The sequence below is a fragment of the Homalodisca vitripennis genome, chromosome 3 (assembly GCF_021130785.1).
Source record: "Homalodisca vitripennis isolate AUS2020 chromosome 3, UT_GWSS_2.1, whole genome shotgun sequence".
NCBI lineage: Eukaryota > Metazoa > Arthropoda > Insecta > Hemiptera > Cicadellidae > Homalodisca > Homalodisca vitripennis.
In genome coordinates, this window is record NC_060209.1 from 14,313,942 (window position 1) to 14,337,843 (window position 23,902).

At 32.5% G+C, this 23,902-nt stretch overlaps 2 protein-coding genes across 4 annotated transcripts in view; one reads left to right on the top strand and one right to left on the bottom strand.

The window, feature by feature from the left end:
- LOC124356604 (glyoxylate reductase/hydroxypyruvate reductase-like) overlaps positions 1-13,360 on the top strand; it is a 32,013-nt gene extending 18,653 nt beyond the window's left edge. For 2 of the 3 annotated variants that reach the window (XM_046807708.1, XM_046807707.1), the window contains exons 2-9: positions 7,344-7,369; positions 8,628-8,694; positions 8,988-9,118; positions 9,201-9,390; positions 10,287-10,456; positions 10,587-10,751; positions 11,865-11,990; positions 13,184-13,360. In XM_046807708.1, coding sequence (XP_046663664.1) covers positions 7,344-7,369; positions 8,628-8,694; positions 8,988-9,118; positions 9,201-9,390; positions 10,287-10,456; positions 10,587-10,751; positions 11,865-11,990; positions 13,184-13,302 — 994 coding nt within the window. In that variant the 3' untranslated portion in view covers positions 13,303-13,360. Of the gene's footprint in view, positions 1-5,245; positions 5,456-7,343; positions 7,370-8,627; positions 8,695-8,987; positions 9,119-9,200; positions 9,391-10,286; positions 10,457-10,586; positions 10,752-11,864; positions 11,991-13,183 lie in introns of those variants that run through there. The other variant, XM_046807709.1, reaches the window with a different exon arrangement.
- Positions 13,361-14,777: 1,417 nt separating this feature from the next.
- Positions 14,778-23,902, bottom strand: part of LOC124356606 (ATP-binding cassette subfamily G member 4-like) — a 43,352-nt gene continuing 34,227 nt past the window's right edge. Inside the window, 9 exon segments of the mRNA XM_046807711.1 lie at positions 14,778-16,498; positions 16,500-16,586; positions 17,911-18,066; positions 18,810-18,910; positions 19,020-19,188; positions 19,877-19,998; positions 20,118-20,243; positions 21,108-21,346; positions 22,916-23,061. Coding sequence (XP_046663667.1) covers positions 16,241-16,498; positions 16,500-16,586; positions 17,911-18,066; positions 18,810-18,910; positions 19,020-19,188; positions 19,877-19,998; positions 20,118-20,243; positions 21,108-21,346; positions 22,916-23,061 — 1,404 coding nt within the window. The 3' untranslated portion in view covers positions 14,778-16,240.

The window sequence follows — 23,902 nt, forward strand, 5'->3', positions numbered from 1 at the left end:
ATTTTGTTAATATTTTATTTTCAATAAGGTCTACCAAAGGTTAATACAATTCTCAACTTTCATAACTTTATCTTAATTGGTTCAAAAGATATAATTTTTTGAACATATAGATAGATAGACGGAAAACAAAAATTTCTAGGACATACCTTCATATGATTTATTTTGCTAATTTTTATGTGTAGAACAAAATCACAAAGTATTGGAACACTTTTACTGAACACCCTGTATACAGTTGATCACTCACTGTCACTCAACATGAAGTTCCTAGGTTTTAAAAAGTTCCTTTGTATAAATAAAATGTAAATCTGAAATTTAGCTCAGATATTTAACATTAATACAAAAAAACATGTAAGAAAAACTGAAAAGACAACATTAAAACATATGCAGCAATTAATTACCTGTTCAACCTAAATTTCAAATTCAGAACTTAAAAAACATAATTGTAATATTATCCCTTATTAATGTACAAATATATGTTATTATATTACTGAATATATAAATCACAATATATTAAAAACAAATGGATTGTATACCTTTGAAAGTTAATTAATTGAATCTTTTTGGTTTTAATACTTCCTATTTATAAACTTTTGCACATAATTTTCAAGTATAAAATTCTGAATTTATATTGATTTAAAAATGGTAATTAATGGAACACATTAAATAAAAACACATTCAACTATCCTTGTAATTCATATTAATAAACCTTTCTTACATACTCAACATTTATGTAATATTCAAAAGTATAGATTAGCAAGAGTTACTTTACATTTCAAAAGTTTGTTTAATTATTGGATGCATTCTAATTTAGCCATAAAATGTCAATTTTCTTGAGGAAGTGCAGTTAGTTTTTGAACTACTCAGTTATTTTGTCTGTATAATATTCTATGAGCAGAAGTGTCACCATACAATGCTAAATAAATTCTGTTGCAATTGCAGAACACTTTGCCATTTCTGTTATCTTGCTGCATGTTATCTAGCAGTAAACAACAGAGACAGTAATTTAAATACAAAATACAATAGTATTGATAATTTTATACTAAACAAGCTTCAATAATAATAATAAATAATTCATTAATTTTCATAATATTGTAATGGAGCTATGTATTTCAAAATTTTGAGATGATTTACAACTCAGAGCAAAAGATTTAGTACCAAAGCACTATTGAAGCATAGCCACACTAAACTGGCTATTTGCACACAGTTTTCCTGCAGAAGTGAAGTTGCTTTGAAAGTAAAAACTACCATGTACTCTATTCTAAAAGACTAATAAAAAGGATCTTGAACTGTCTAGGGCATCAGACTTTGAGTCTGAGTTAGAGATAACGTACATTAAATTTTGTTTTTGCACACTCTTAGATTCAGATTCCTTTATTTGTCATTACACATTACAGAATGCAGGACAAGTGTCAACAACAACAACAATAAATTAATAAGTTACAAACAATTAATAACAGTCAATAATTAAGAAAGTTTTATGTCATAATACTCTTGAACACTGTACAGACATTCATCCAATAAAATATGCTTAATACTATTCTTAAATTTGTTTACAGGCAGCACCTTAAGATGTTGTGGTAAACAATTATACATTTTAATCCCTTGGTAGACGAAAACTATTTTGAGAGTGAGAGTATAACAACACCTCTTTGTCACACAAATGTTGCCTGTATCTTGTGTTGTGTTCATGTACTGAGGTGTAATCCTCAAGAGTAGACAAATTGTTTCTTATGTACATTAAAACAGACAATACATAAATAGATGGCAGGGGAAAAGAATTCTTGATTTTATAAAGAGAGGTTTACAATGTGTTCTAGCTTGATACCCCACATATTAATCTGATGGACCTTTTTTGCAACACAAAAAGTCTCTGAGCTCCATGATAATTGCCCCAGAGGGAAGTGCCATAGGACAATAGGCTGTGAATGTATGCATAATAAACACATAATAAGGTATCTGTGCCTACACTATCTTTCAGTATCCTAAGTACAAATATACCCTTGCTAACACGAGTAGATAAGATGTTTATGTGATTTTCCCATTTTAAATTAGATTGAATATTAATTCCAAGAAATTTTAAAACTACTGGTAACATCAAAGTGACTTAAACTAACAGGTAAGTCAACAACCTTCTCCATGTTAATACAAAGCTTGTTAGCAGCGCACCAATCATTTATTACTCTGGTTTGCTGGCTTAAGAACTGATCTCATGACTTCAAGGCTCTTTTTTTTAACATACACACCTAAATCATCAGCAAACAGGTAACTACTAGCACCAACAGAACTTAAATTAAAAGGCAGGTCATTTATGTACAAAATAAACAGTGTTGGACCCAAAAATTGAGCCCTGTGGTACGCCATGTTTAACATTTAAAGACGGAGAAAATGAACATTTAGAAACACTGATTGATATCTATTTGTTAAGTAGGATCTAAAAAACTTCACCAGTAACATCAGTGAAACCATAAAAAACTAACTTATCAACTAGAATGCTATGTACAACGGTATCAAAAGCTTTAGACATGTCAAATGATCTAAAGATTGAGCAGTCTTTATTTCAACTCCATTTAGACAATCATTTATTAATGTTTGAACTGCATCAATGGTACTACGTTTCGCTCTAAAGCCAAACTGTTTAGTAGATAACAGACAGTTTCCTTCTACATATTTTACAAGTTGATTATGCACTAAGGATTCCAGTATTTTAGACACTGCTGGCACAATAGAGATAGGCCTGTAATTTTTTGGTTCATCTTTGGCACCTTTTTTATGAACAGGAATAACCTTGTTTTGTTTTAAAATATTAGGAAAGACACCCTGACTTATAGGACTCATTAAACAAATAAGCTAAGACTTCACTAATGTATTTAGCAGCTATCTTAAGAATAGGAGCATTCATTCCATATATATCAAGACATGTACTGTTGCTTAGGCTGCAAATCGCTGTGTACACACTTTCCACAGTGAATTCCTCCAAAGAGAAAAACTAAAAAACATTGTTTTGATTTGAACTGACAGCTCTCAAATACAGATGATAATCACTATTGCTAGGTGGTATATTATTACTAATATTATCAACAGATTCGATAAAAAACTCATTAAAATTTACAGAAGTTAGCCCATTTGGTTTTAGTACAGGCTTTCTATTTACATTAAGTGTTTGATTCACTACATCCCATGCAGCTTTTGTCTTATTTTTAGAGTTATCAATAAGGCTACTGTTATAATTAAATTTAGCTTTTCTTATTTCAGATTTATACATTTTTTTCATCTGGTGGTACTTTCCCCTTATAGTCTCGCAGCCAGTGGAACTGCTAGTCATTAGAAAATACAGCCTATCCAAACTCTTGTTTTAATTTAATAAGGCCTACATGGTACCATTTACAGCATACACTTTTCTTTTTATTCAAAATATATTTAAGTGGAATAGATGTATTTAATGCTGATAAAAATAGATCAAAAAATATTTTAAATTTACTATTTACATCACCTTTGGAGCAGTAAAACACTAATCCAATTTATTTGGTTTATAAGATTTACAAAATGGACTAATTTAAAACTATTTACAGGTCTATAATATTACTATGTTTAGACATATTCTCATGAGACTCCAAATAAGCAGTAAACAAAATTGCATTGTGGTCTGATACCGCAGTGTTAATAACTGTAGCAGTCCAACGATCTGGATGAATTGACGTAAGAAGATTGTCTATACAAGAGCCCCCTGAACTGGTTCCACTCGGTCGAGTGATATCACGTACCGTGATGTGCAAGCCAAAATCACTTATAAGGTCACGCAACTGAACAGTGTATTCATCAGAGTTAAGAAAATTAATATTGAAATCTGCAGCCACAATAATGTTAAGTTTAACACCATGCACACTTGTGAAAACAGAATGGAGTTTGTCAAAGAAAGAATTTATATTACCTGAAGGTGATCGATATAATGTCACAATAAACCGTGTTCCAGCCAGGCAATATCACAGCAGATACTTCACAGTCAATTTCTTCCGCAAAAAATTATGGACTTATCATACACTTCAAAGTCCAGATTCTCTTTAATTAAAATTATGGATCCACCATGAATTTTAACAGTTCTACAAAAATATGATGCAACAACGTAACCTGGCAATGCAAGGTTGCTGATTTCATGTTCTTTCAGCCAGTGTTCATTAACACAAATTACATCAGACTGATGTGTTTTAGCCATTAGATTTATAAAATCAATTTTGTTTGTAATACACTGTACATTCCAATACAAGACATTTAAAGGCTGTTCAGATTCAAAGCCCAGTTCACAAACACTCCGAGATAGGCTAGGCCTATTTACATTGACAATATTTAGCCTCGGAGATTTTACACTTAAATTACCAGAATTTGTAGTGACTGCAACTACATCACTGTTCAAAATTTTGTCACTGAATTGGCTTTCCAAGTTTGTGTGTTTAAAGACTTCTTAAAGTGGAATCTATTAATATAAACACCTTTAGGCCAAAACTCTGATTTGTACACAGTTCCCCACTTATCTGCGGAAATGCTAACCTTAAAAGAGGAGTATTCCTCAGGGTATTTTGAGTTCAATTTCTCAACCAAAAACATCATTACATTCGCGATGCGCTAAGAAATTCTTGACTTCATCCTTCTAGTTGTAGTTGATGTAAGTCGTGAAATGAAATAAACAAATATTCTCGTTTACTCACCGTTGTAAGGTTATGTTCAACATCCAACACTAGCACTGCCACTGCCCGTTAGGCCACTACGATTTGATGTAGACCCTTTTTTCTCCCTGTTCGAGAAATGTTTTGTTACCCCAAAAAAATGTTTTTTGTCCCATGCTTATGTTTTGTTTACCCCAGCTCACCAGAAATAAGAGATATTAGTTTCCAATAGACAGAAGTGATTTTTGCCTATTGATGTTTAAAAGTGTTCCAGGCAGTATTTATTGATAAAATACTTAGTTTCAGGGAGATGGGTATTACTAGAAATATCTTGCTAATACTTAAGAAAGAAAATGAATTTGGCTGTAGTGGTATTCAAAGAAATGTACTCGAGGTGGTCTGTCTGTAGATTGTTTGATTTGCAGCATTATCCCTGTACAATATTTATTGTTACTTGTAGTTTCTAGCTATACAAACTTTCACTGAACATCCATTAGACATGTCATAATAACTTGATATTGACCACTGGTATGGTGGTTTTTCGTTAAGAACAACAGAAAGTGTCCACATGATTGAAGACACTGTGAACCGGCTGTCTACAGACAGTACCTTGAAGAAAGTGAAGCCATGTAAACAGGTTGTGACAAACCAGTTTCCTTGTCATTGAAACCATTTGGATCTACCTTATGTAAACATCTCAGCTGCCATATAGAGAGCCCCACCCAAAGTTCAACATCTAGTTTACAATGAAAACCGTTACACCTCTGCTGCATTTAACTGCAGTTTTTCTTCTCGTAGTGAGTATTTCAAGAGATTTTGGTCACTGTTACTATAGCGGATAATGCTAGTATGAACATTTCATCAGTCAGTTATGCCCTTGTTAGATTTGCTCTTTCAATTTAAACTCAATCAGTATGTCGGAGAAGGCTAATTAAATCAACAATATTATTAAACTTATACCTAATCCACCAGGCTTCTTAGATATGTTTTGTAACATAATTTCTTTGTTGTTTTCTATCATTTTAATGTTTTGTAATCTTACAGCCATCTTGATTTTAACTCCATAATGGCAATGTTAAATGGCGATTTTATTTGGAACTTTTAGTACCAACGTTCAGTTAACAGGGCATCACAAAAAAATCATTAAGAATCCAAAAAAAAACATTGGTATTTATTTAGAAACGGTTTTGAAATTAGGCATTAAAATTGTGCCAATTATTCAGAAACATTTGTTTTTTATAAAAAACCATGATTATAGCGTATATTTTTTTATTGTGAACATTTTACTATTACACTGTGGCTTTTGACAGTCTAGATGTGCTGACCTCAAATGTTACACTTAGTGGGGCCAGAGGTACTGGATGAGATACAAATACTGTATTGAAAAGAAATCAGCTATTTTTTCACAGCACCATAAAGTCCAAATTTAAAATAAAAAAATCCCAACTTTTTCATGTAAGTATATTTTTTTTGTATAATTATATTCTAAATAACTAAATACAATTTATAATTTAACACTTTATTTTTAGTTTGTGTAATATCTGTATTTTTTCCTTAACTCAATATTTTCTGTAAAATCAAACGGTTTTAAATCAAAAATTGTTCTATTTGTTAGATAAAAAATACCTAAATTTTTCCATTTATTATTACATTTCAAAAGGTGTTCATAACTTAGTGGCACTGGCAGTACACACTTGTATTGAATAAATGCTATTTTTTTTCATCACTGCGGTCCAAATGAAAAATAAACGGCAAAAACTTTTTCATTTAGTTAAATGCAATAAAAAATATGATGAGTCAGGATATTTTTTAGTTTTATTCCAATAGATTGGATTTTTATTTAATTATATAAAACCATCATTAAATTTGTGTAATAAATAACAGATAAAAACTATTTACCAACACATTTCAGAAAAATAGAAACCTTCTGGCACTGGCAGGTAACACTTGTAATAAACTTAGAAAAACTTGAAAAATACCTATGGCACTAAAAGTTAAATCATAGAATGATGGAAACACGTTATAAAAAATCAAACACATTTTAGTATTTTATTTTTTTAAGCAGTTATTCATAAAAAAGCCTCAGCTATTTTTTACTTCATCATTAGAAAACTCAAAAATTAAAAACTGTATAAAACAAAAAAATTGACCGTGTATAAATTTTAAATTAAATTGTTTTATTATTGAACCCTTACAACTCTATAACATTGAGTGTTTAAAATAGTTTCATTTTATCATTGTTCTTATTGGGCAAAACTGCCCTATATTGACATTGTTTAAAATTGTTCTTATTGTTTCACTATTGGACTCATAATGTTAAGTAGAGAACATATCACATAATTATAATTATCTCAGAAATATTAATAAAAACTAATTATTAAGACATACCAATTAGGATAGCATTTTGCTCCACAAGTGTCTATTTGCCTATTTTGTTTGTGGTTGAAGTCAAAAATATCGTGTTTCATACCTTTTAAATTAAACGCAGATCTGTTATCACTTTACCACAGGGATTAACAGGAAAAAAAACCGTAGGGACATTTACTTCTTTATTAGTCTCTACTTATTAAAAAATGTTATTCTAGTTGATGTAGCTAATAGAAGACGCTTAGTATAAATATATAATAATAATAGATACAAATCAACTGTTCAAACTATAAAATCATACAATGTAACTTTTTTCAGTGTGGGAGTTCGAATGCAGATAATGCGTAAGTATAAATTTAATTACTGATATTACCTAATTGTCAGTAAAGTAGTGGATAACAGACAGCACATAACTATTCACAGAAATATATTTATGTTCTTTTAAAGAATTTTAATCGTTGATTTGTTCATTTTATTGTATACACTTATTTTTTTAGGTATTTTTATTGTTTAGGGGTGAATAACTATTGAATAAATTTTCTTAAATTTATATATCAATACTAGATATCAAACTCCAGATCAATGTTGAACTCCAATCGATAATATCAGTATCACAGAAAAGATATTCACAGCACGATCCATTGGTCGGGTCTAGTACCGCCATTGACTGGACCTAGCACAGCACTAGCAAATTCTGTTTATTGGTTCTAATTAATCCACCTCTAGTGATGGCATTAGCCAACTCCCCAGTGAGATGTCTAAGTTTGGATTACCTTTGATCAGAACACTGACCTAACAGAATTTACAAATTATAAATTTAATCTTAAGCAAGTTTCCTACTAAACTTTACCAACTACATAAGTTAATGAATAAGTAAGTGATGCCCCCAGAAGGGTTCACTTCTGGCTGGTTTATACCTTCCAGTTGAATACACAGTGGGTACAGCAAAAACTGATGTGTCACTTAAATCTGTACAATGTTATGGATGTCCAGGAGCGGCACATCACTAACCGCAAATGTTGAGATTCTGGGGTGCAAGGGTAATTCGATAGGTCTAGTCTACTGTGGGAGATGACTGTTGGAGTTGTTGGGGCTCCCTAAGCGTTAAAGGTTTTTGCTAGCCTAGACACAAGGGTGTGCCACCCCTGTCTGCTATGATTAGAGAGGCTGGTTTAAAGCTGTCTTCCCCTTCTTCCAAGGGACTTTTGACTTTTGACTTTGACTTTGACATGACTTGAGATTAGTGCCCTAAATTCTTCCTCATGGATCTCGACAGGAGGTGGCCCTTACCCTCAACCTTACCCATCCAGAATATCCTGTCACTCCGGAAGCAGCGCAAAGGTTCTTCAAGGACTATGTGCAATTTCTAAGCTTCTTACCCTAAGAGAACAAAAAAAGTGAGTAGTGGTGGCGAAGGTGTATCTGAAAATATTATTATAGTATACAGTCTTTTTCTTTCATGAGAGTGATCAATTAATAGCTCTCATAAATTAATACAACCATCTCTCATATATGCTACCAAGAGAAGACTAATATAGATGGAAGATCCAATATGTAAACAAGATTTTTTATTAATATTTTTCTATTTTCTTCTTTTTCCAGTAAGACCTAAAATTCTGATCAGTCACCCGGCTACACCTCAGAAGGCACTAGACGTTTTAAAAGACAAGTGAGTATTAAGTTCTTTGTGTATCATTTAAAAACAAATTTCATTCTTCTTTTCAATCAAATAAGGACTTTTCTAACTATACTTTATGTATTAAATAAGTAATCGTGAGTGTAGGCAATATTACATATTCAAAAATAATTTTATAGCTATTTTGCTTATAATTTTAATATTTCTACCCATCCTTACCTGCATGTTTGCTTCCGCCATGTGCATTTAGATAGTATGAATCTGTGGTCGTGTTGGCAATATGAAATACACTGTTCAGTAATGACTAATATAATTCTTCACTGCAGGTTTGAACTGGTTGTATCCCAGGGTGATCCAAACCCAACAAGAGAGCAGTTGCTGAAAGATATCAAGGGATGTGCTGGTGTGCTATTGTTTGGTCACTCGAAATTCGACAAGGAAATGATGGACGCTGCTGGTAACTATGACTTTCCGCTCTTAGTTCTGGATTTTCCTGTTTTTAAGTTTGTTGAAAGTGAAACCATTATTTGACTGTACAGGAGATTCACTGAAGGTAGTAGGCAGTGCCGCAGCAGGCTATGATCATATCGATTTACCGCTGTTGAGAGAACGAGGTGTTCAAGTCAGCAACACTCCCGGACTGTTGGGACCAGCAGTTGCTGAACTCTCCATAGCTCTCTTGTTGGAAGTCTCACGGAGAACGTTGGAAGGCTACAGAGCAATTGTTGAGTGAGTATTTACATTTGTTTACTTAAATGCTACACTGTCACCTTTTGTATGGCACTATTCTTTGGGGCAACTCTGTTGGTGCAAAGGAAGTTTTTAAATGTCAAAAAAAGCTATCCGCTGCCTCATGAACATTGATGAGAGAGATTCTTGCAGACCTTTCTTTATAGAATTAGGCATACTAACATTGCCTAGTATCTGCATTTTACAGAGCTTAGTTTATATCAAAGAAAATCTGACTTTGTTTTAGTTTAATAAATTCTGTACATTCTCATAATGCTAGATCTGCAAATCTAATTGATGTGAGATACACTAGGTTAAGCAAGTCCCAACATAGCTTTGTCTACATTGGTACAAATCTTTTCAATAAGTTACCTTATAATGCCAAAAAGGTGTGTATTAAGAACTTTAAAAATGTTTTGGTTAAGTGGCTGAAAATGAAAGCGTTTTATTCATTTGATGAGGTGTACCTAAATGATTTTAATGATATTTAATTTTAAACTACTTATAAAGAAATTTTAAACTACCTAATTATAAGGAAATTTTAATATAGTTATAAGGAAATTTTAATCTAGGTGAAAGAAACTAGTTCTAAGGAAATTTTAAACTAGTTATAAAGAAACTTTAATTTAGTTTTAAGAAACTAGTTATAATGAAATATGAAAAATGATGTAGCCTAATTTCTGCCAATCCTGTGACATTGTTAATGATTAATGTGGCACAAAAAAAAAAAAAAAACTAGTAAAATTCTTGATTCTTGACACAATCATCACTGCATCAAAAGAATCAAGACAGTTGTATTGTATTGTAATGATGTTCTCTTAAGACATATTTATGGTAGCCCAAATCACTTGTATGTTCTTCTTCTGAAAATATTTGACAAATCTGTGTTTGTTCAGAAACAAGTGGATACCTGGACATCCAACATGGATGACAGGACCTGGACTCTCTGGTAAAACCGTTGGAATTATAGGACTGGGAGCAAACGGTTTCAACATAGCCAAGAGGATCAAAGGTTTTGATATCGGTCGCCTGTTGTACAATGATCTATCAGAGTTGAAAGAAAAAGGTAAGACTAGGTGAAATTATAGATGATATGATTCGTTAAGAATGTTTGAATTTATATCTTTAAGTCGGTTTGTATGAATGATTTACAATGTCTCTAACCTAGGATCTTATATATTATAATTTCTTTCTAGCAAAACAAGTTGATGGAGAGTTTGTGACAAAAGATGTCCTCTTTAGAGAAAGTGATTTTGTGTTTCTTGGAGTTCCTCTTACAAACCTTACTAAGAATCTAGTCAACAAGGAGGTTTTCAAGACTATGAAGAACTCCAGCATCTTGATCAACACTGCTCGTGGAGGTAAGTAAACTTTAAATGAAGACATTTAATTAGAATAAAATCAAAACAAAATGTCACGAAAATGCTGTGCTTTGGAGCCCTGAATATTTCAATCACTGGTTTTGATGTTAAAGTAAATATTGTTATTATACTGCTATTATTTTTTATGAAACATGCTATAATTTGAATTTGCTCAACAAGTTGTGGAATTGATGTAAAATTTATACTGTTTTTAAATTTTATCTTAATGCACGTTAATTTTGAGTTGGAAATTAAATTAGATTTATTAAGGAATTCATGTAATATACACATATTTCTTTAGTGATGTATTTACTTTAATTGGTGATTGATCACACTTTGTTTTAAATACACATTGTTGCCAATTAAATTGTCAACATTTGAAAATGGTGAAATACTTCTGTAACAATATTTAAAAATCTTCATCTAATAATGAACTACTCTTTAATGAGCCATTTATTACAAAATCCAAAAGTAAGGGTCTCATTGTTTATTTACAGCCAAAAATAATTTTTTTTTTAAATCAGTCAAAGAAAGAAACTCAAATTAACAACTGATGTTTAATTTAAATAATGCGTAAGTTGTAAAATATAGATATATTTTATTCAAAGAGGACTTGTTTACTATGTGTTGTAACTTTGTCAAATTTCTCTAAGGTGTTCAAGAATACTTTTTCATACACTTATAGAATATCACTATTATATCTATTGTTTCTATTGACTCAGGTCAATAGAACTTCGGGCAAGGCTCAATTATTTATGTTGTTGATAGAGTTTGGGTTTGGGCAAGTGTTCAAAATTCAGAGTTTTGAATACGATTTTATCAATACAGTAACTAAAATATATTTATTTCATTTAAGCCTCAGCGTCAGCTATGCCGGCTTCGAAGTGCACTGGTTTTTATTTATTTATTATTACATTTTTGGACCTCCCTGGATTTGAATCCGTGATCTCTCGGTTAGAGAGCCGAGACTATAACCACTAGTCTATGGAGGAGGACCGATATTGTCTTGCACATTATGTTAATCCTTTTTTCTTACCAGCACTTAATTTCTTATTTCAATGACTGACTGGAATTTGTATTTTACTCCATGGATATATCACTATTATTTTGCAGAGGTGGTCAATCAAGATGATCTAGTGGAGGCACTGCAGAAGAACATCATCTATGGTGCAGGTCTTGATGTAATGTATCCAGAACCCTTGCCTTCAGACCACATCCTCACCAAGTTACCCAACTGTGGTGAGCAAAGTTTATTTATAAAATAATATTTAATACATTGTATTAATAATTCAATCAAGTTTTCACATTCAAGAGAATTTTCATCAGTCATTTATTTTAAAGTATAATTTAGAGACATGATTTTGAGTAATGTACGATATTAGTTCATTATTTCCCCAGCATAATAAACACTTCACTAGCGTCTCTTAAATCTGAAGAAAGAACAACTTTGCTTGTATTCTTAGAGGTTATTTTTAAAACAGGATTAACTAACTAAAACCCTACACAATATGTAACCTGTTAATATTATTCTATAAGCTTTTCCATTAAAAAAAAGAAAGTAGATCTCATATCCCACGCTGACTTTCAAAAAGCATGTTATTTTTTGAAGAAGTCAATAAGTTGTTGATGCAGCAAATTAAAAGAAAATTTGGACATTATGGGTCATAGTCTCCCATTACTTCATTCAGAGTTATTGTCTTTATGAATTCTTATTGTGAATTAAAGTTTTTAAGTTCTGATTCCATGTAAGATCTCTGATTCTGAATTACTTAATTTGCAGATGTCCTTATATTATTAGTTTAAAATTAAATTTATAGAAGAATTCTTGTAATGTACAAGGTGTCCTGTAACTCTCTGGACATATGTATACCAAGTTATTGCTCAGGTCAAGACAAAAATATTTCACCATATGAACATGGGTCTCCGATGCTTAGTTTACCATCTGTCTGTCTGTATGTGGTTTTTTATAAAAAAATTAATATCTTAAAAAGTAATAAATTAAATTATACCAAATTTCACTCAAATGTTTATAATAACAAGGCCAGTTACTGAAAAGAATATAATGAAATCATCTTTAGTATTTTGAAAATGGCGGCCATAAAATCTTTTAAACTTCGAATATCTTAAAAACTAGCGATTTATTGCAAGATTAACAGTTTTTAGAGGGTTTTTCACAAATATAATGACACTAAAATTATTTAAATCGAATAATAAATAAGTGATTTAGAGCAGATTTACTGTGACAAAACATGGCCCACATTGAGAGCTGCCGTTTATTCAATTTTTGTGTTGTTAGCTATTCGCTGAGAATCTCAATCAACAAGACATGGCCTACATTGAGATTCTATGTTGAAACAATTAATGTTGAAATTCATGTTTTGTCTCTAAATATTTTTTAGAAACGTTAGTTTATTTTTTCTTTTTGTTTCAAGTATTGACACCTCACATTGGCAGTGCCACAATAGAAATCAGGGAGGCGATGTTAGTGCTGGCAGCTCAGAATATTCTAAATGTTCTCACAGGACAACCTCTACTTACCCCGATACCTTGAGAGAGCAACATTACTCTACTTGTCTTTGTTTGTCAATAAACACTATTTGTCAATGAAATGTCTATTTGTTGAACACACCTGAAATATTTTATATCACATTTATGTTATTATCCAGTGGTGGAACTAAGGGAAAGATGACGCAGCAGGGATCACTTCTGGCTGGTTTATACCTTCCAGTTGAACCCACACTGGGCACAGCAAAAACCGATGTGTCACTTAAATCTGGGAAACCTTATGGATGTCCAGGAGCGGCACATCACTAACCATAAATGTCGTGATTCTGGGGTGCAAGGGTAATTCGATAGGTCTAGTCTACTGCGGTAGATGACTGTTGGAATTTGGTGGGGTTCGTTCCCTAAGTATCAGAGGTTCTTGCTAGCCTCAACAAGGGTGTGCCATCCCCCGCCTGCTTTGACTGGAGAAGCTGGTTCAGAGCTGGCCTCCCCTTCTTCCGGGGAGACATGACTTTGAGATGTAGTGCCCTAATTCTTCCTCATGGATCTCGATAGAAGGCGGCCCCTACTCAATAAGATTACCCATCCAGAATATCCTGTCAGTCTGTAAGCAGCGCTAAGGTTCTTAGTGCAAGTTATAAAGTATACCAAGCCCCAGTAAATTTTTCCGAGTCTGACGGGCCTGTTTATAAGTACCACTGATGGTACATACAATTAATTATGTGTAACTAAATGTATTATGTAGTTTTTCACATGTATTGGTGATCTCATGTTTATAAAACTCACATATAATCACTTCAACAAGAACACACAATACACGTTTTTAAAAGGTTTCTGAAAATAGGCTGGCTAATAGGGCAGGGTAAAATTAGTAATATTACCACCACTTTTAGTGTACTTAATCTGGCAAGAGATAGTAAGTATTTAAATAAGTAAAGTCAAAGCAAATTAATTTAATCACAACAAGCCTATAACGAGGACAGCTAATTTTGAAATAAAAGTTTATGATACTTAAGCCTTTAGTAAAGGTATACTGGTCAATGGCATTAATAGAATCCAAGTCTTGGGAAGGGGGAACAAAATTGTAGAAATGTGTTATGCAATACTAGTTATTACGGACCATAAATTACATATTCAAGTTATTTTTTTTAATTTCATAGTAGAACTACTTAAAGGTTTAATTAAAATGTAAATGTAGTTAAAACCCAGTTTGACTATAAGGAATTGTTATATTTCATAATCAAGAAAATAAATGTTACCAAGCAACAATCAAACTAAAAATTTGGTATATAGTGAAATATTAGGACTCTTTTAATTATATACTAATAAATGGATTTTCCCTAAATTTGTAATGCATGTATTATTAGAGATGCCCTCTTAAATATGAAATTGGTTTAGAACACTGAAAATGTTACGTACTGATAAATAGACAAAATAATATACTAAGTTGGTAACCTTTATAGAAAGTTCTTGAAAAATGATTAAAATAATAGGATAAAGGATAAAATAACATGTGAGCCCTTCATATGATGAAAATTTATTTTATGAATAATGTACAATTGTTAATAACGGAATGTAAAAGTATAATGAAATACACAAATGAGTAGATTATTATTTACACTATTTCTATGTTGTAATATAAATACATTATATGTATATACTTACAAACACATAAGTTAAAAATAAAACTCTTGTTTTAATCTGATTTATGTATAAATAAAAACATATAAAGTATGGAAATAAGTTTAAAAACACGAGAAAAATAGACAGTCTAACTAACGTGAAAGTCTATAAAAATCTTATTCACAACACAATATATAAATAGTAAATAGTAAGAATCACAAATTATACAAAATAAAAATAAATAACCGCTAATGAGTATACAAATCAGAACTATAAAACAAATTATACTAACAAAAACACCCATTGATTGAGCAAGTAAGTTTTAAATTACAAATTACAAAATTACAATTGAGCCATGTTTAGGAATGTAATAAGTCATAATTGAATTATTTCAAGATATATTTAAAAAGACTGTTTATATATGAAAATATAAATAATTTCATTCAAAATCTAAGCTAGTTGACATAACATCAAACAAGGGAGTATTTCAGTCTTCAACACTATTTTTAACCACTTCATTTACTGCTTTAGATTTGTTCATGTTTGTTTGCTGTATGTTAAATCTCTTGTAGTTATTTAGACTACAGATGTGTAGTCTTTATAGGAGAAATATTATCTAATAGGTAATGAATGAGTGTATTCCTAGTAAATAGTAAAAGAATAGATAAAACAGTTTTTACATTTTAAATGGATTTTTCTGGCTAAAAGAATTATCTAATAAAAAGTAGAAGGATGGAATTGTTTGATGAAATACTGTTCTTTTGCAAGAACGTAGCCAGGAAAATATTTTTTTGAGGGGGGGTTCAAAACGACTCATATTTTCTTGTAGTGGACAGAAAGTAAGGTAAGCGCAGTCAACCGCTCATTTCCCATTTTGTTTCTTAAAAAGTTCTTGGTCCGTTTCAATGTTGAGAACGTCTAAGCAGTACATGTCAGTAACACTGAATAATTCAAATTGTTTGCTAAAAAAGTAATTAAAAAAATTGAAAATTTGAGGGGGTCCGGACCCCTTGGACCCCCTCTCTGGCTGCGTCCTTGTTCTCTTGTAGTAAAAACATGGTAACAACATAAACTATGTTTTGATATAAACCACAAACATAAAATAAAACAATTTTTGAATTGAATTACTGGAAAATCTTTTCTTATTTATATACGAGGAATACCGATTCAAAGTCTTTATTTCAGGAACAGCCTGTACATTTCACTTGCCAATGTAACTTCTCCAGTTCTTGTCACTTCCATTCATGTTAGATCGTTAAAACCACTTTATCGCTGTGGGAAATTACAGACTACGCGAGGATCGTATAAAAATAAATACAATTACGAGTACTTACTCTAGGTAAACTAGAACTGTTACAGTTTCACCTCATCGACTGTATCTTCCATCTGAGTAGTAAATACGCTGCGACCTTGGCCAGTACCAAGGTTATTGTCAGGGCGATGATGTCGTTCCAGAACTGGTCGTCAGGCATAGCCACATCCTCCAGAAACTTGCGAGGGTAGCGGTAGTGACAGTATAGCTTGTGATCACAGGGCAGTGTTGTCCGGTTCTCATATATCGCTGCTACGTAGCCTTCCAGACTGTAGCGGAGGTAACTGAATGTGGTTCCCCATTGAAGGTAAGAGGGGTATGTCTGTGATCCTCACTCCGAAGCCGGAGAACATCATCATCGGCACCACCAGAACCGGGCCAACAAATGTGCCATTCTGCCAAAAACAATGTCTCAATTTATAACACATTTATGTGTAATTTAACTAAAGTAACTCGCATAATTCCTAAGAAAAACTCAGCAATAACATAGTAATATTATACAATCCTATGTAAAATTTTAGATTTATTTATTTCTATGCTTGAACTTAATTGAGTTATTGGTTAGACTAATAAGATGAGGATTTTCTACACATAATGTAGCTATGGTAGGAAGGGTTGATTCAATTGAATTTGGAGTTTAGCTCCAGTTCACCTTCCTTTTAATTGCAGCATCTGGTATCTGACGCTGTCTCAGACTTGACTTCTGAAATCTGGAGTCATGTTCGTCTGAGAGATCCAAAGAAAGTCGACAACGAAGAAGCTCAAAACGAAACATTTACATCGTTTCGACCTAAGACACCTATAAATAGGTGAAGTGGTAGTCTCATTGTCTCATTAGGTACAAAATTGAGTGCACTACGATGTGATAGACACGATTTCTATGCACAGTGGAGCAACCGAGTTTTCTACACAAAACGTAGCTATGGTAGGAAGGGTTGATTGAATTGAGTTTTGAGTTTAGCACCAGTTCACCTTCCTTTTATTGCAGCGTCTGGTATCTGACGCTATCTCCGACTTGACTCCTAGAATCTGATGTTGAAACAATGTAAATGGTTCGTTTTGAGCTTTTTCTTTGGATCTCTTCAGACGAACATAACTCCAGATTCCAGGAGTCAAGTCTGATACAGTGTCAGATACCAGATACTGCAATTAAAAGGAATGTGAACAGGAGCTAAACTGAAAATTTAAAAGATGGGGGTGTCTGCTTCAAGAGAAATAATTTTGTATTATGGATTATCGAGGACTAGGAGATCTGAGCTCTCCTTTGACGCTAAACAATGTGAAGCGACGTTCACGTTTGTAAAGTTATCCATTGAAGTTGTGTGTGTAAATTTGTGTATATAAATGTATTAACATTACGATAAAATTACTCGTAGTTAATATTATAAAGAACGGTTAGTATCCATTCATGCTAGGTTTCTGAAATATTATTCATAACCTATTATAACAGCAGCACTTTAGACTTTATGCTGATTAAGTGATAGATTAAATCGATTAGACAATTGTGTGGTTAGAGAATTATATCTTTGATTTGTTGTAATTTTAAGTCAGTTTGTAGAAATATATCACAGGATATATTTCTACAAACACTGATATACTATATCAAATAAAAGATAATTTCAGATAAAATAATGCCGAAGAAATCTATAATGTGTAAACAATAATAACTAATGTATAATGACAAATGGCATGTACAATAACAAATAGAATAACACTCACAACAATGCTGAAGATGGCACCAACCATGAAGCCTATGCTTTGAGCAATGAATACCACAAGTAGGCTGATCACTGTAAACATTGTGAACCTTGTGGAGTCTATAGGTTGACCACTCATAGCGTAGATGATAATGGAGAAGACAATACAACACACGACCTGTGAAGAAATTATGAGAATACAATTTCAAACAATTTAAGAGAGCTGTTTCAGGTATTTTTGAATTCATAATCTCTATATATATATATATATATATATATATATATATATATATATATATATATATATATATATAAATGAATGTTTGTGTGTTAGTCCTTTATGGAATCGTACACTATTTGACTGATCATTATGAAAATTTTAATGTATACGTACTTTTCGACGGAGAAGGTTTATATGCTATACTCATTTATAAAACTCACCACGAGGTGGCGCTGCAAAATATAAAAGTTTTCAAAGCGCCTGCACATTATAAACTGCAATTACGAGACAGTTACGTATATTAATTTGCCAAAGACTATTTGAAGGCACTAAGTTAGAATATATGTTTGTCTTTATGATAAATATATGGTTGAACTTAAAGCTTGACTGTTAGACCGCTTTATATAATAAAATACATGTACGTGTATAATGGCTATATAATAAGCATACACAGATTTTCTTGATCGTGACAACAAGGCAAACTCTACATCGGTGTTAGAAATATAATGCACTTGAACAAGAAGTGCAAATACATGGCCAAGGCTTACGTAAAGTGTGCGAAGCCGCGGGAAACAGCTAGTAACATATATATTTGATTAGGCCTGTACACAAAATTTCATTTATTGAAAAATATTCATACTTCACACATTAAGCATAGAACCTAAAGAAGTAAAAATAGAAGCAAACTGAAGTTAACTTACTGGAACTGGTATATCAACAACGTTGACAGAGATGAAGAATGACTTCAGCGAATACCACCGGTTGAAGTGTTCTTTCGTCAGGATCGTCATCTCCATGGGAACTGAAAGTTCGGATTACATCAATATAATTTCCCCATATTTGAAACATTTACTGATATTCGTACAAAGAACTAAAAGTTGAAATTTTGAAAGGCGTTGAGGAAAACTCACAGGTGAGTATAGCAAGCATCATGGTGCTCATCACATGGTGGATGAGAATGGAGAAGAGGAGATTGTAGTTGTCAAGGACTCTGGAACCCTTGTCCCCCACCTGCAGCCACAGGGTTCCCAACATGATCCCTGTAAGGATGTTCACAATGACACGCATGTGTGTCAGCGTCTGTAACAAAACGTATTGCATCAGCTATATCGTAATATGTAAAGGTTTCAGTGATTCAGTGAGTGGGTTGGAACAATCAGAAACATTCGCCATCGTTCAGTGAAATAAAAAAAAATCAGTAACACTACGTTTCGAGATCTGCAATCTGGTCTCTTCTTCAGGTAAATAACTAACCTAACACGTAATTATACTCATCCAGTCAATATGAAGAAGAGATCAGATTGCAGATCTCGAAACGTAGTGTTACTGATTTTTTGTTTCACTGTACAATGGAAAATGTCTGGAAAAATCCTGTTTCCTTCACAATCCTTCCATCGTCAAAAATAAACTTAAAAAAAAGAACAGAAACATTCTATAAGAACAGTAACTCTTAAGATAGTTGAAGAAAGTATTTTGAAATTTAAAATTATTTTACGTTTTAAGAAGTGAATAAAATTTACTCTATTGGTTGTTTCAATGAGGTAATAAAATAATTAGCTATTTCAAGGACATTAACAAACGCAAATATTGTAAGTAGTTGCTTCTTTTAAACTGGATAATAATTAGGCAGAACTGCATGAAGACGACAGGTCCAAAAGTATTGCCTCTGATTTTGTAACTCATCAAGGTTCCTTTTCTATTGTAACTTACTCTTATTGGAGATAAAAGTAGTAAATACAGAATAATGTACATAACAGTTTTGGCTTACTTTGTCCCGTTTGACCTTGATGAACCCTCTCCTTAGCAATACTGAGACCTGGTTCCACAAGGACGTCTCTTGCAAACTTCCCACACACTTCTTGGTCGGTAACGCCAGTGCTTTCTTGGGACCTGTAAGTAGCACACTCTACATTAACCAGCTTATTTCGTTAACTACGAATCATCATTTTTATACATTTTGATTCAGGACTCAAACAAAGTAGTTATATATTGTCATATATTCAAATCACCTGTTGGAAAATGTGATGAGATTTCTTCCCCATTTTCAAACCACTCGAGGGATCTGCCATTTTGAGTCGCTTTCACCAACTTGTCTATTTTGTCATTTCCGTGCTCACCGCATGCAAGTTCAATAACTGAAATCGAGAATAAATATGATTTGATTGTGAAATAACATGTTTTATGCTGAAGCTCCTAAATTTCTTCATCACCTTCAAGGACATTTTATCACTGATACTCTAGTCACATAACGTAGCTATGGCAGGAAGGGTTAATTCAATTTGAATGTTGAGTTTAGCTCCAGTTCACCTTCCTTTTTATTGCAGCGTCTGGTATCTGATGGTGTCTCAGACTTGGATCTGGAGTCATATTCATCTGAAGATTTCAAAGAAAGGTGTCTCTGATATCAAAACGATGTAAAGATTTTTCGAGTTTATTCATCGCCAAATTTCTTTCATCTCTTCAGACGACCATGACTCCAGATTACAGGAGTCAAGTCTGAGACAGTGTCAGATACCAGACGCTAAAAAGGAAGGTGAACTAGAGCTAAACTCAACATTCAAAAAGATAGTCTAGTGATTAAAATTTAAAGTTTTAAGAGTGCTAAATATTATTCTTCACTTGATCAAGAATCAAGAATATTTACTGTTGTTAAATACACAAGTGTACAATAGACATTGTCATGAACGTAGTAAACATGTACTATAAATAAAAACTAATTGCAATACAATTATTTTCCTTTATGTGGTTGATGTATTTGTAATCTAAAGATCATTATTGTAGTGTTAAAAATTAAAAAGTTATAAATTAAAATACAAGTTTTAAAATAGAAATACACAAAAGCAGGAAAAAAACAATTAAGTACCAACAGTAAGACAAAAGACCTTCAACAATAACGTTTAAAATTCAAATAATTAAAATTCCCGTTTAAACACCTTTATAAATAAATAACAAAGTTAAAAACAGATACAATAATTTTTTTAAATTTAAACAGGGCGTACCATAGTCTGCTGGATTGTGGTACTTGGGGCAGCCCAGGCCCTCAGAAAGCAGGTAAGGAACCATGTTTCTACTGTTGCCTTGATAGAGACAACGTCCGCCAGCGAGTACATAGACGATGTCGAACTTCTGGAACAACATGGCGCTGGGCTGATGGATGGTGCAGATTATGGTCCTGCCTTGCAGAGCCAGAACCTTCAGTAATGAGACACACTGATTGCAGGACGAACTGTCTAGACCTCTGTAACAGAGCAGAGTCTTCGGTAGAGTACAAGAGTAAGTTGGGAGGTACAAATGAAAGAGTAAGTATAAGCTTCGCGCTAAATGGCTGAAGATTCAGAAAAGGAAATCTAAGAAGTAAGTAGGTTAAAGTACCTGAGTGATGGAGCAAATAAAAACATGCATGAAAGACTAAATAAAGTTATAATTTTGAATGAATACCTTACTACAAGGTGCAGTTGTAAAATAATAGTGTATGGTAGTGAAAATTATAAATAAAATTGTTACAGCTGGGTTTGATATTATTCCTATCCCCCTTAGAGACATAGCATTTTTTCAGAATAGTGAGGACATAGGATAAAAAAAACAAGATGAGTGAAGTTAGAACATCTTGGGATTTAGAAACTTGACTCATTGCTGATATTTAATAAAAAACCTATAAGTAATGGAACATATACAGTATTTTAAGTAAAGTAAGTTGTTTACATTATTAGACAAATCCGCTGGATAAAAATGTTTATCCATACTGAATTTTCCTGGTCATAGCATAACTAGTAAAAATACGTTGGTTCTTCATATAAAGCTGTACTGCATTTATTTGGGCAATTTTAAACCATATTATTGACCAGAACTAATCAGTTTATAACAATTATAACGAAACATTACATAATGATATAAGGAGAATAAATATAGGAAAAACATTAAATTTGGTATCACCAACCAGCATTATAATTTGATCTAAGTAGTTTAATAAGTAATAACCCATTCTAAAATAAAATCTTTGATGTGTCACTTATTGTGAAATAGGGTGTATTAATGAAAAAGCCGATTTGTACAAAGGATGTAGAATATAACTCAAGTTTAAAATTCTCAAAAATATTGTTTTTAAAAGCTATTAATATACTGTTCAATTCAGTTTTAGTCTGTCCACTAAAGACAAAGTTTTAAATAAAGTTTATCTTGATCTAATATGTATGATAATATTATTGGAAATTTATTTACTAAAAATCAATTTTAACATAATTAATTACGCATTTATGAGAAATACTGAATAAATAACAAATAGCTAAAAACTTTCAATTTAGTTCATGGAAGTAGTCAGCAAGGGGTCTGGACCCCCCAAATTTTCGATAGTTTCAATTACTTTTTTAGTAAATGATTATTATTATTTAAATAATTCAGAATTACTGACATGTATTGCTAAAAGATTTTCAACATAGGTACGGGTCAAAAACTTTTTAAGGAACAAAATGGGGCCTTACTTTCTGTCCACTTTAGGAAAATATCAGTTGTGTTGACCCCCAATTTATTTAAGACTTTTGTTGCTTCTTATTCAAATTTAATTAATATTTGGAAAGAAATTGTTTGAAAAGCGTAAAAACTGAATGATTTGATTCAACCATTCTAAGCGGTCTAGAAAAACGCTTATGTTACAGGTACTTAATTAAGTGTATTACTGCAGGACGAAATAGTCCTTTTTGGTAGCTGTAGACATTTGTTAAGTTTTAAGATCATTGCATGTACATGCACGTACCACACTTCTCTGAACCCTAACTAGACGAAGTGAAGGGCAAGAAGTGAACCTACTCACGTAGTGGGCTCGTCCAGAAACATAACAAGAGGGTTGTTGATGAGCTCGAGTGCAATGGACAACCGCTTCTTCTGTCCACCAGAGAGTCTGTCTGCTTGCGTGTGAGCCGCCTCCGTCAACCCCAGGGTATTCAGTATCTCTGCAATCTATCTGTTTATTAACCAACTGAAGATGTCAAAAATATTGGGTTTATCTATTTCAATAAAGGTCAAGCATTCATGTCACTCAACATCTTAAACTACTGAATTTGGAATAAAATGTTATAAACTTTCATGCACATTTATGTCTCCAAAAGTACACACTTATTTATGTGTACTTGTTGTTGTGGTGTTTATGAATCAGTGACAATGCTGGTAATGTTCAGTGATACATAGCGTTAACAACCTTTTATTAGCAAATGAACAAACAAATTTGTACTACAGGCAAAAAGGCTACAAATAAAATACAATCTAAAACTAGATGTCCATTAGGGATCAGTGACTAGTACCTGGTAGAAGAAATTGCTAGTGATGTCATAACTATTTATGTACCAACGGTACAAACATTGCAACAATATATAACAAATATCTTTGAGAGAATTGTATTGAAAAATCCAGTAAGATAAGGTGCAATTTCCCAAATCCTTTTGAGGCATTCAGTTTTGCCAATTTGAACAGGACTTGATCAAGTGTGAAAAAGCAATTAGATAAGACATGAGGCACTCAATAAGTAGGGGGTTCTGCAGAAGCAGCCGCAAAAACGGAAGCGAAGAAATCAGGGAAAAATGCACACATTCTTTTAGGATCACGTCAGTAGTGTTTCCATTGCATGCCATTATACTTGGGGTACTGGAATATCTTTTTAAGTTGTTAATAAAACTCCAGAACACCCTTGAGTTTGCAGGAAGAACAGTCTCAACATGATCTAAATAGTCAGATAAGTTGGAGAGGTGAGAACATGTGCTCAGCGTATTTCTCAACCTTTCCAAATCGTTTGACTGGATCTGTT